Below are 13,084 nucleotides of genomic sequence, written 5' to 3' on the forward strand. Positions count from 1 at the left end.
GCAAGTTAGTCTGTAGTTGTTTTTAAAGGCATCCTAGCAAGTTAGTATGTAGTTGTTTTTAAAGGCTTTCTAACCAAGTTAGTCTGTAGTTGTTTTTAAAGGCATCCTAAGCAAGTAAGTCTGTAGTTGTTTTTAAAGGCATCCTAGCAAGTTAGTATGTAGTTGTTTTTAAAGGCATCCTAGCAAGTTAGTATGTAGTTGTTTTTAAAGGCTTTCTAACCAAGTTAGTCTGTAGTTGTTTTTAAAGGCACCCTAAGCAAGTTTTTTTTTTTTTTTTTTTAAAGCTTTTTAGTTATTTTGATGGTAAACTAGTGATGCTGAGAATTCCGTGCCTTCCACAGCCGAATCCCCAGCCATCTACGGAGACCCACCCAGGCACCTCCACTCTCCCTCCACCCACCCAGATACCCAGCCAGGCACCTCCACTCTCCCTCCACCCACCCAGATACCCAGCCAGGCACCTCCACCCACCCAGATACCCAGCCAGGCACCTCCACTCTCCCTCCACCCACCCAGATACCCAGCCAGGCACCTCCACCCACCCAGATACCCAGCCAGGCACCTCCTCCACTGTCCCCCCACCCAGATACCCAGCCAGGCACCTCCACTCTCCCCCCACCCACCCAGATACCCAGCCAGGCATCTCCACACTCCCCCCACCCAGAGAATCATGGAGAATGTGTTACCTGCTGTTCTGTTTCTCACCAGCAGAGGAAGAAGACTTCTCTTACAGTCTATAACGGGCCGGATAATGTGTTACCTGCTTCCCTTACAGTAAACTCTTTAAGGGGCTGGAGAATGTGTTACCTGCCGTTCTGTTTCTCACCAGCAGGGGGTGACGCTGGACTGTAAAACACATCACTCAGGAATCCAGTGAAAGCACTGGGGTTATCTCGTTTTAGATGCTATGGTTATCTCTCCTTCTCTCTCTCTCTCTCTCTCTCTTTCACACACACACACACACAGGGACATGCCATCACAAACACACATAGAACACAAGTTATTTATTGAACATGCTATACATAATTTATAATAAGAAAACTCTCAAAATGCTGTTGAATGCAACAGTTTTTATTTTAAATGAATGGCATATACAACAAAGTGCGCACACACACACACACACACACACACACCAATGTGTGTTTCAGAGATGTGTGTGTGTGCCTTATGCTGTTTATCTAGTGGCAGCGTTTGTGACGTGTGGGTTGTTGGTCTGGAGGTTGGAGTTGCTCTTCCTCTTCTTGCCAGAGAAGTTCAGGGCTGCATAGTTCAGAGAATCCGGAACCTGAAACAACACACATACACACACACACACAAACACACACACACACACAGATGGCACACACACTCACACACACAAAACAAAAAGGACAGTTGTGTGACTGGCATGGTGTCATGTGATGGTGGCATCAGGTTTTGTATTTGAACAAACTATCACTCACGTCCAGCATCACATCTCTCACACACACTCTTACTGTAGCCAGGGAATATGCTCTCACACACACACACACTCTCTTAGCCAGGGAATGTGCTCTCACACACACACTCTTACTGTAGCCTGGGAATATGCTCTCACACACACACACTCTTAGCCAGGGAATGTGCTCTCACACACTCTCTTAGCCAGGGAATGTACATTTAAGATTTGTGTTAAATTTGTATTTGTATTAAAATGTATGTTAAGACTATCCATAACATCCATAAACCTACTTGGTTACTGAAATTAAATCTGCATTACGAGACTAATGTGTAACCGCTCTGTCAACTACGGAGGCAATATAGGATCATTAATATTGTGAGCTTGTCAAAAGATGTTCACATGTGTAACAAAGTTTTGCAGCTGTGTACAATTATTTGTGCATGTACATTAGTGAAAAAATGTGTACCTACCAACCAATCAGCGCTTCCCACTGACCACCACAATGCTAGTAGGCATGGAGCAGTAGCATGGAGGCAATAGGGCACAGATGGGGCAATTACTACTACAGCATGGGGGCAAGAGGGGCACAGATGGGGCAATTACTACTACAGCATGGGGGCAAGAGGGGCACAGATGGGGCGATTACTACTACAGCATGGGGGCAAGAGGGGCACAGATGGGGCAATTACTACTACAGCATGGGGGCAATAGGGCACAGATGGGGCAACTACCAAGAACATGTATGAATGCGGGGTGTGCATATTAAAAGGTACATTATACTGCAAGATTTTCACCTTTATGCAGCCAATTTGATGGTAAACAAACTTGTAATTGTCTGTTGGTAGCATTGGCTAACTAGCGCCAGATTTTGGAGTGCAGGGGACAAGCCGAGATGAGCTATGAGACATACGTTCAAACTTGGTATCATGTTTCAACACACTTTAGGTCAATATCACACCGGAATTCTCCTTTAAGCTAATCTAATAATTATTTTAGCCACAACCACATCGCGATGGAGCATACAGTCTGTAAAAAATGTATTTGGGGCTTTCTGCTATATGAGAGCTATCACTCTACTATTATTCCCAGTCATTATCATGGGAAATATGTTCAGATATGCGTCACATTATTATAATGGCATTGTATAACAACCCTCATAGTATATTTTAAATGTTTTAAATGTATTTATTTGTTGCTTTTATTTTTCCTTCCAATTTGCTGAGGCCCCCCTGGCACCCCCTGGCGGCCCCCCAGGGGGCCACGGCCCCCACTTTGAAAACCACTGGGTTAGAAGATACTAAAACACACAATATGAGCATCTCTAAAAACAGCCTTTATCAAGTGTAGAAGATACTAAAACAGCCTTTATCAAGTGTAGAAGATACTAAAACAGCCTTTATCAAGGTTTAGAAGATACTAAAACACACAATATGACCATCTCTAAAAACAGCCTTTATCAAGGTTTAGAAGATACTAAAATAAACCTGTGTTGTGTGTGAGTCCACCTCTGTGTTTGGTCAGGATGAGTATGACCAGCACCACATTGAGAACAGCACTGAGAACCCCCAGGACTAGAACCATGGTTCCACACACCCCACTGCAGAACTGTACTGCAGGAGGAGAACCTGCTAACGCAAGTGCAGACAGATTACTAGGAGCCTGTCTCAAATCGCGTACTTCTGCACTTACAATACCTAATTTGAGTGCATGAGGGTGTTCACACTGACAATTCCAACGACACGAAGGGCGCTGCAAGTTCCCGGATGGTGCACTCATAACGGTCAAAAAGCTGAGTGTGCAACGCTGGACACTTTTCGCCCTTAACGGACGCCATCTTGGCCAGATAGCGGAAGGGGAGGGAGCGTTTTCAAACTCGTGGAAATCGCGGTTGAGAAAGCTGAAGCAGCAGCAGTGGAAAACAGACTTTACGGAGGTACAAGCAAGTTATAACATAAACGTTCATGTTTTGACACAGTATGACCATGTCACTGTCGAGTTGAGGACGCCAATAAAATTATGTTAAAATGTTTGCGATCGTCATTTCCGTGAAGTGCACGGAGTTAGTGTTTGATATGAGACAATACTATTTTGTTAAAATTTGCGCACTCCGCCAGTAAGCACACAGTGCACATAGTGTACTACACAAAAGTGTACTCACGTAAGTACACCATTTGAGACAGACTCTAGATCTCATATGAGGACTCGCCACGGCTCATGACATATGTGATGTGTGTATGTGTAACAGAGGTCGTAATTTGTCCGCCGCTCTCGGCCCTCGAACCTGCCACCTCCACACACACCGGCCCTCAAACCCGCCACCTCCACACACACCGGCCCTCAAACCCGCCACCTCCACACACACCGACGTGGGAGTCGAACGCTCTAACCACTGAGCTAAAAGCCCAGGCTTCCAACTCAGCGGTTAGCGTTCTTAAGGTTAGGAGTGTGAGGATTTACACGGGCAACTAGCATGCTAGCTCAGTTCGCCTCCGTTACATATACAATGTCATAAAACAAGTCTAAAAACCTAAAGCTATTTTCAGTAAATGTGAACTACAGTGTTTAAATAAAGGACATCTTCATCATTTGTAGTTTACATTGATTTTTTACAGCTAGAACATTCTTCAGCTTTTTCTTTTTTTCACTTTTATTTTAAACTTAACCTTCCCATTATATAATTAAATGTAAATCAGGTATCTCGGCCAAGTATACTTGCGTACATAAGGAATTTGGTCTCTGCATTTATCCCATCTGTGAATTAGTGAACACACAGAGCACCCAGTGAACACACAGTGAGGTGAAGCACACACTAACCCGGAGCAGTGAGCTGCCTTGTTACAGCAGCGCTCGGGGAGCAGTGAGGGGTAAGGGGCTTTGCTCAAGGACACTTCAGCCATTCCTACTGGTCAGGGTTCGAACCGGCAACCCTTCGGTTCCAAGCCCGAAGCCCTAACCAGTATGCCACGGCTGCCCCATGAATAATTATTTATTCATGACAGCACACCTTATCCAGATAGTATACTGTAGCTAGGCTACTGTTGCTATTGCTACAGCACACCTTATCCAGATAGTATACTGTAGCTAGGCTACTGTTGCTATTGCTACTATTGCTACAGCACACCTTATCCAGATAGTATACTGTAGCTAGGCTACTGTTGCTATTGCTACACCTTATCCAGATAGTATACTGTAGCTAGGCTACTGTTGCTATTGCTACAGGCTCCAACAGCTCCACCTCTTTCTGTCTCTTGCTGCTTCAGCTGCCAGCAGCACTGATTGAAGCTTGGAAATATCGTAAACAAAAGAGTAGCCTGATTGGCTAGTTTATCATAGTCTACTGGTTGGACCGTTTCCTCACAAGTTTAAACAAATACGTTTTCCTTGGGACAGGCCCTTTTGAGTCTTGAAAAAGACTTCTCCATTTACATCGGAATTAAGATGATAAGAACTTAGTAGTCAACTTGAATGCAATGGTTATCAACAAATTTGCGCATTTGCTAATTTTAGCAACACCATATTTTGGGTGGCCTGCAAAGACCCAGTGGTTTTCCTGTCTGGCCCAATTGTTAAGCCCTGTCAAAGAGATATTGCTTATTACCAAAGTCCTTTTAGGCAAGTCCCTGCACTCGGTGACCATATTGCAACGCTTTTTGGGCACTCATCGGGCATCCATTTCGGCAGAAATACATGTGCGCAAGGTTTCACGACACCAATCTTGCTCCAGCGGCGAGTTCACAACACATGATTGGCAAGATGTCTTCACAACACCCCACATGATTGGCTCAACGTATTCACATCACAACACAGTACGTGATTGGCTCAATGTATTCACATGTCGACGTTTTGCTGCGGAAGGGGTGTGATATGCGTAGACAACTGCCATATTGGTGTTACAAACTAAGCCCATGCATTCCTATGGAGGATTTTTTGAGTGCTGTGTCTCCTCATTAGAAAGTGTCTGTTATTACACATTATTGAAGACAGCGAGATGTGAATGTCTGATCTGGCCCCGGGCCTTATGTTGGACACCCCTGAACTAGAAGCTAGCGTTCTGCTCTTCAGTAAGAACTACTGTAGAAATTAGTGTTCCGCTCTTCAATAAAAACTAGAAGCTAGTGTTACACACACACACACACACACACACACACACACACACACACACAGTGAAAGAAAGGTAATGATTACCTGTGATGGTTAAGTAGGTGGCATTGTAATAGACCATGTGGTCCCCAGGCTGCATCCCACAGTAGTAAAGTCCAGAGTCAGACACACTCACATCTCTGATCTGTAATGTTGAGGTGTAGTGGTCCACTGATGATGTGAAGCGCTTGCTGCTGAAGCCACTGTGGTAATTTGCGTTGCTTGTTTCATTCTTCTGGTGGTTATGGAAAGCTGTGAGGATGGACACTGGACTGGACTGGTTGGTCTGTCTCAGCCAGGTGACTGAGGTGAATCCCGTCTCCTTTACGCCAAATGAACAGTTCATCTGGACCGACTGACCCTCACGCACCACCACTGAGGTGGACATGGACATGGAGAACACAGCCAGCAGCACACCTACAACACACACACACACACACACACACACATACACACACACGATGGCCAAAGTCCCCAGCAAGTACACTGTGGCAGCACATGGTTTACTGAGCATGCACTTGCATACTTTACTGAGTGTAACAGAGTTAAAAATTTAGTGTATTGTGTGTGAGTATGTGTGTGTATGCATGCGTGCGTGTGGCGTGCGTGTGTGTGTGTGAAGAGGAGCTGAGGGGAGCATGTGTAACAGAGTTAAAAATGTAGTGTATTGTTATATATGATTTTCGCCAAAGTAAAACAGCCTTGTTTAATAGTTGTGAATGGGAGCCACCCTTGGCCATATGGTGTACTGCAGATCTGCTGCGTGTAGTCTTGTGTTGCTTCCCTACCCGATCAGAGTAGCCGTATGCTTTTGATCTGGTAGGTTCACTGTACAAAGCACTCCACCCAGTATATCAGTTTTCTATTGATGTTTAAGTTGATCACTTCGATGTTTCCCATGTGTTATACTATTTTACATGCACTGTAAGGATTGTACTGCATTTAGCATGTTTTGACAAAAAGTTTGTTAATGTTTTCCTTTTGACTATAAGTTTCTCCATACTGGTTAACGTAACTAGCCATAAACTCCGCTAGCCATGTCCATGCTTTTAATGTACTGTCTTATCTAGCATGCATTGGTTGAACTGCTAGTTAAACATGTATAAACATGTATAATATTACTCTGCGTCTCTCATGTGTGTAGCAGTGGCGCCGGCAGGTGTAATCCTGTACGCACTGTGCGTACAATTTCTCACAGCTTTATTTGTGAAATAATTCAATATTAGCCTACAACAATTAAAAAAAAAACTTGTGTCACAACTAGTCTATAGTTATTGACTCATGTGCAATCTGAATATTGCCATTATTGCGAATAAAACCGGAATATGGTGTGCATGGAAATCATAGACTATAAAATATGAAAACGTAGCATTGTCATGACATGATAACGATTGGCCTGTGGCGGTTTTCAGGCGTGGCTTTGGATGGGTCAATTCTGGCACTTAAAAACACAACGTTCCATTCATTCATAGGATAATAGCCTAAATCATTCAGTCATGAAAAGAAAACAACAGCAGCAGCTTATTTTTCAGGCATTTAACCGTAATGTTAAAAGACGTAGCTACTGTTAGCAGTGATGCTGACACTGACAGCAGTGAGTCCTCTACGGTCTAGGCCTACACATGTTTAAAATGTTGAACTGTTTGCTTTCCTCTGTAGGCTTATTAAAAAATAAAGCACTGTTTGGAACAGGGATTCAGTTAATGCGTAGAACAGAGGTGTGGAAAAGTTGCCCTCCAGTTAAACTTTTCCCCAAAGGCTCCCGACGTTGTCCCTACACATAACTGACAAACATTTCCCGACACACACGCACACATCTGCACACGGCAAGTTCATTACACGCGATACCGGTTTAGCGCGTTCTGAACACATTCATATTTCACCGTCACATAGCGTCGCACATATTTCTGTACTCACCAGTTTTTATCCACAACATCTCCGCAAGCCGCGAGGTACCCGCTGGTTTTGCTCCACCAAACATTTCCACCACACGCACCAGTAGTCCCACGCCGTAGCACCTACACTGACTGCATTCACTGCCCTGTTGTGTGTCCCGCCATCAATGGTCCCCCGAGAAACCCGAACTGTCAGAGGTGCAATCTTTTTGTACTTTTGACTGTTGCTATTGCTACACCTTATCCAGATAGTATACTGTAGCTAGGCTACTGTTGCTACAGCACACCTTATCCAGATAGTATACTGTAGCTAGGCTACTGTTGCTATTGCTACACCTTATCCAGATAGTATACTGTAGCTAGGCTACTGTTGCTATTGCTACAGGCTCCAACAGCTCCACCTCTTTCTGTCTCTTGCTGCTTCAGCTGCCAGCAGCACTGATTGAAGCTTGGAAATATCGTAAACAAAAGAGTAGCCTGATTGGCTAGTTTATCATAGTCTACTGGTTGGACCGTTTCCTCACATGTTTAAACAAATACGTTTTTCTTGGGACAGGCCCTTTTGAGTCTTGAAAAAGACTTCTCCATTTACATCGGAATTAAGATGATAAGAACTTAGTAGTCAACTTGAATGCAATGGTTATCAACAAATTTGCGCATTTGCTAATTTTAGCAACACCATATTTTGGGTGGCCTGCAAAGACCCAGTGGTTTTCCTGTCTGGCCTGGAAGGGGTGTGATATGCGTAGACAACTGCCATATTGGTGTTACAAACTAAGCCCATGCATTCCTATGGAGGATTTTTTGAGTGCTGTGTCTCCTCATTAGAAAGTGTCTGTTATTACACATTATTGAAGACAGCGGGATGTGAATGTCTGATCTGGCCCCGGGCCTTATGTTGGACACCCCTGAACTAGAAGCTAGCGTTCTGCTCTTCAGTAAGAACTACTGTAGAAACTAGTGTTCCGCTCTTCAATAAAAACTAGAAGCAAGTGTTACACACACACACACACACACACACACACACACACACACACACACACACACACACACACACACACACTCAAACACATAAACACACACACACACACACACACACAGTGAAAGAGAGAAAGGTTACCTGTGATGGTTAAGTAGGTGGCATTGTAATAGACCATGTGGTCCCCAGGGTGCATCCCACAGTAGTAAAGTCCAGAGTCAGACACACTCACACCTCTGATCTGTAATGTTGAGGTGTAGTGGTCCACTGATGATGTGAAGCGCTTGCTGCTGAATCCATTGTGGTCATTTGCGGTGCTGGCCTGATGCTTCTGCTGGCTGTAGAAAGCTGTGAGGATGGACACTGGACTGGACTGGTTGGTCTGTCTCAGCCAGGTGACTGAGGTGAATCCTGTCTCCTTTACGCCAAATGAACAGTTCATCTGGACCGACTGACCCTCACGCACCACCACTGAGGTGGACATGGACATGGAGAACACAGCCAGCAGCACACCTAACAGACACACACACACACACACATGCATGCATGTAGGCACACACAAACACACATACACACACACACACACACACCCAAGCACACCGGACACACATAAACAGAGCAAGTGTCCTCGGATTCCCTGATTGTGGTATTAGACTGCAGCACTGTAACACCAATAGTAATGTGCACACTATGATGTGTGTGTGTGTGTGTGTGTGTATATAAATATACAGTATATTTTAAATACTGTAACTGTAATGTGCACACTATTGACACACTATGGACTCACTATGGACACACATGAACACACACACACACACACACACACAGAACACACATGAACACCTTTGCACGTTGAGTTTGACCATCAAATAGCAAGTGTTGGACACTGACGTCTAGAATAAGTGAACACTCAATATTAATTAATTTATTATTAATCGATGAGTACTTACCCAACCTATAGAAAAGCAGGCCAGATGAAGCACCCTTCAACATGGTGTGTACGTGTGTATGTGTGTGTGTGTGTGAGCGTGAGTGTGTGTGTGTGTGTGTGCAGGGTAGTTGAGTCCTCTAATGAGTGAGTTTAGTGGAGAGAGGACGTGATGATGACCTGATGATGATCACACAGACCCACCCACTCTGTCTCCCTTCAAAAGTAGACCACACACACACACACACACACACTACACACACACTACACACACACACTACACACACACACACACACTCACTACACACACACACACACACACACACTCACACACACACACACTCATAACCACTCATAAACACACACACACACACACTCATAACACACACACACACACTACACACACACACTACACACACACACTACATCCACACACACACACACACTCACTACACACACACACTCATAAACACACACACACACACAGACAGTAACACATACACTAAACGCCTGGCATGCACACACTAACACACACAGAGGCATATATACACGCGCACACACACAAACACACATGAATGCAGGAACACACATTCAAAACACTGTTGTTGTTTAATGCTATCATCATCTGTATAGTTTATGGAAGGGTGTTTAAAAAGAGGTCAGGGTACGTGTGTGTATATTTGTGTGTGTGTGTGTCTGTGTATTTGTGTGTGTGTGTGTGTGTGTGTGTGTATTCGTGTGTGTGTATTCGTGTGCGTGTGTGTGTCTGTGTGTGTATTCATGTGTGTGTGTGTGTTGATGAGTGCAGAGGTAGTGCCTGTTGTGACTCTGACCTCCTACACTGCTACAGACTACACTGCTCCAGGCTACTGCTAGCTTGCACTGTTAGAAAACCCCACAAACCCCCTTACTGCCATGGAAGTAGTGGACCTGGACAGAGGAATTATCACTCCCCATTCAAATCAATGGCTGAAGCTATGCTAACCCCCCATTCAATTCAATGGCTGAAGCTAACCCCCCATTCAATTCAATGGCTAATGCTATGCTAACTCCCATTCAATTCAATGGCTGAAGCTATGCTAACTCCCTAACCCCCTATTCAATTCAATGGCTGATGCTATGCTAACCCCCCATTCTAATCAATAGCTGATGCTATGCTAACTCCCATTCAAATCAATGGCTGATGCTATGCTAGCTCCCATTCAATCAGTAGCTCATGCTATGCTACTTGTACAGCCTTAAAAGTATGAAAATCATGTTTCCATTAGCTATCTCTCTCTCTCTCTCTCTCTCTCTCTCTCTCTCTCACACACACACACACACACACACACACACACACCTGAAAATAGCTCAGTTTGCACAGAGAATCATCCAACAAAAACATGTGGTCATCACCACCCACATCAGACATATGCTACTTTATGTAGCTGTTAGCTGTTAGCAAAGACCATGAAGGCCAACTAGGGGGTCAATTCACTGTGTCAGTGTGTGTGTGTCATTGTCTTGCCACCATCTGGTGCAACTTCACCATCTGGTGAAGTTTGCGGACGACACAACACTGGTGGGCCTCATCACTAAGGGCGATGAGGCTCACTACAGAGAAGAAGTAGACCTGCTGGCTAAATGGTGCAAAGACAACAACCTACTGCTGAATGTCAGCAAGACCAAGGAGATTGTTGTCAACTTTCAGAGAGGCCACAAACAACTGCCACCACTGTCCATCGACGGAGATGCTGTGGAGAGAGTGAGCAGCACAACATTTCTGGGGGTGCACATCAGCGACGACCTCTCCTGGACCACCAACACAGCATCACTGGCGAAGAAAGCCCAGCAGCGCCTCTACTTCTTGCGCAAATTGAAGAAGGCAAGTGCCACGCCTCCCGTCATGACTACATTCTACAGAGGGACCATCGAGAGCATCGTGTCCAGCAGCATCACAGTGTGGGGCGGAAGCTGCACAGATCAGAACAGGAAGACCCTCCAGCGCATTGTTAACACAGCTAAGAGGATCATTGGAGCACCACTCCCCTCTCTACAGGACCTTTACACCACCCGCCTCACCCGCAAAACACTAATGATTGTCAAGGACACAACCCACCCTGCACACAAACTGTTCAGCCTCCTGCCCTCTGGAAAGAGGTACAGGAGCCTCCGCTCCCGCACCACCAGACTTGCAAGTAGCTTCATCCACCAAGCAATCAGGATGCTGAACACTCTCCCATCACTAACAGCCCCCCCCACCCATAGGCCAGCCAGGAACCTAGGAACCTAGGATCCTGTCTACCCTAACCCCCCCCCAACACCGCCCTGTGGAACTGCACTGTGACTGTGCAGCCTAACGTGTTGCTGCTTCACATCAAGCCTGATATACTTGAAATTACTGCACATCAATGTAAATATACAGGTCACACAAGCACAAGTTTAAAACTTCATGTAACTGTTAAGACTATGTATATATACAACACAACTACCTCTATTTTTTGATATATGTCCTATATTTCTATTTTTTATATATGTTCTATATTTCAGTCTCGCACTTTAATTTAATGTTTATTGTCTATGGCTATGTCTATGTCTAAAGTATGTCTATGTCTGTATTAAAGTATGTCTATGTCTGCATGGGAAAGTAAGAAACAAAATTTCAATTCTTTGTATGACCAGTGCATGTAAAGAAATTGACAATAAAACCCGACTTGACTTGACTTGACTTGGTTGATCTGCAGTGGAAAATTAGTGTGGTTTCTGTTCTCTCGCCCAACCATAAACACACGCACACACACACACACACACACACACACACACACACACACACACACACACATCAGACATATGCTACTTTATATAGTCTGTTAGTCTGCTTTTAGCATAGACCATGAAGGCCAACTACTAGGGGGTCAGTTCAGTGTGTGTGTGTGTGTGTGTGTGTGTGTGTGCATGCCATTTTCTTGGTTGATCTGCAGTGGAAAATTAGTGTGGTTTCTGTTCTCTCGCCCACCCATAAACACACACACACACACACACACACTCACACTTCAGCATAGACTTGCAGGACAGGAAACCAAGATAGCAACACCACAGAAACACACACACACACACACACACATACACACACACACACAACACACGCAAAGAAACACTTATAAATTACGCTGGGACATCAGCGCATTTAGTTGAACACATTCACACACACAGTCACATGCGCGCACACACACGCACGCACACACATATGCAAAGAAACACTTAGGACATCAGCGCAGGAAGTCACGTTTGTTTATGTTGAACTGTATGTTTATGTTTAACTGTTTATTTATGTTTATATCTAACTGTTTGTTTATGTTTATGTTTATGTTTAACTGTTTGTTTATGTTTATATTTAACTGTATGAGCAGATGCTTTTGTCCAAATGATTACTGAATGTAAAAAAAAAAATGATGGGCTTGAAATTGCATAAAATCTCTGACTGTACTTTTAACTAAACTCAGGCCACTGCCAACACAAACACACATAGAACACAAGTTATTTATTCACTAAACACTAAGGGCTGTATTTTGGGTCACCAGCGCATGGCGTAAAGTTCGTTATTCACCGGCGCTAAGTTGAATTCGTTATTTTGCACCTTTATTTTTTAAGCATTGCGCCCAGGGGTGTGGCAATTAACAACCTAGGGAGGGACCTGGCGCGTTGTCTAAAAATCGCTATCATAGACCACCTAAACCTGGTCA

The 13,084-nt window shown here is 44.4% G+C and overlaps 1 protein-coding gene across 3 annotated transcripts in view; it reads right to left on the minus strand.

Annotated features, from left to right (window-relative positions):
- Positions 1–1,050: 1,050 nt before the first annotated feature.
- The window catches only part of LOC143127139 (uncharacterized), a 19,529-nt gene continuing 7,495 nt past the window's right edge, over positions 1,051–13,084 (minus strand). For 2 of the 3 annotated variants that reach the window (XM_076288443.1, XM_076288445.1), the window contains 4 exons: positions 8,576–8,947; positions 5,606–5,977; positions 1,891–1,982; positions 1,051–1,285 (listed from right to left, as the gene is read on the minus strand). In XM_076288443.1, coding sequence (XP_076144558.1) covers positions 1,175–1,285; positions 1,891–1,982; positions 5,606–5,977; positions 8,576–8,947 — 947 coding nt within the window. In that variant the 3' untranslated portion in view covers positions 1,051–1,174. The remainder of the gene's footprint in view (positions 1,286–1,890; positions 1,983–5,605; positions 5,978–8,575; positions 8,948–13,084) is intronic. The other variant, XM_076288444.1, reaches the window with a different exon arrangement.

The sequence above is a fragment of the Alosa pseudoharengus genome, unplaced genomic scaffold, assembly GCF_046254945.1.
Source record: "Alosa pseudoharengus isolate Yale_2024_CS ecotype anadromous, Long Island Sound unplaced genomic scaffold, YU_APseudo_1.1 YU_APseudo_1.1_scf_17, whole genome shotgun sequence".
Lineage (NCBI taxonomy): Eukaryota > Metazoa > Chordata > Actinopteri > Clupeiformes > Clupeidae > Alosa > Alosa pseudoharengus.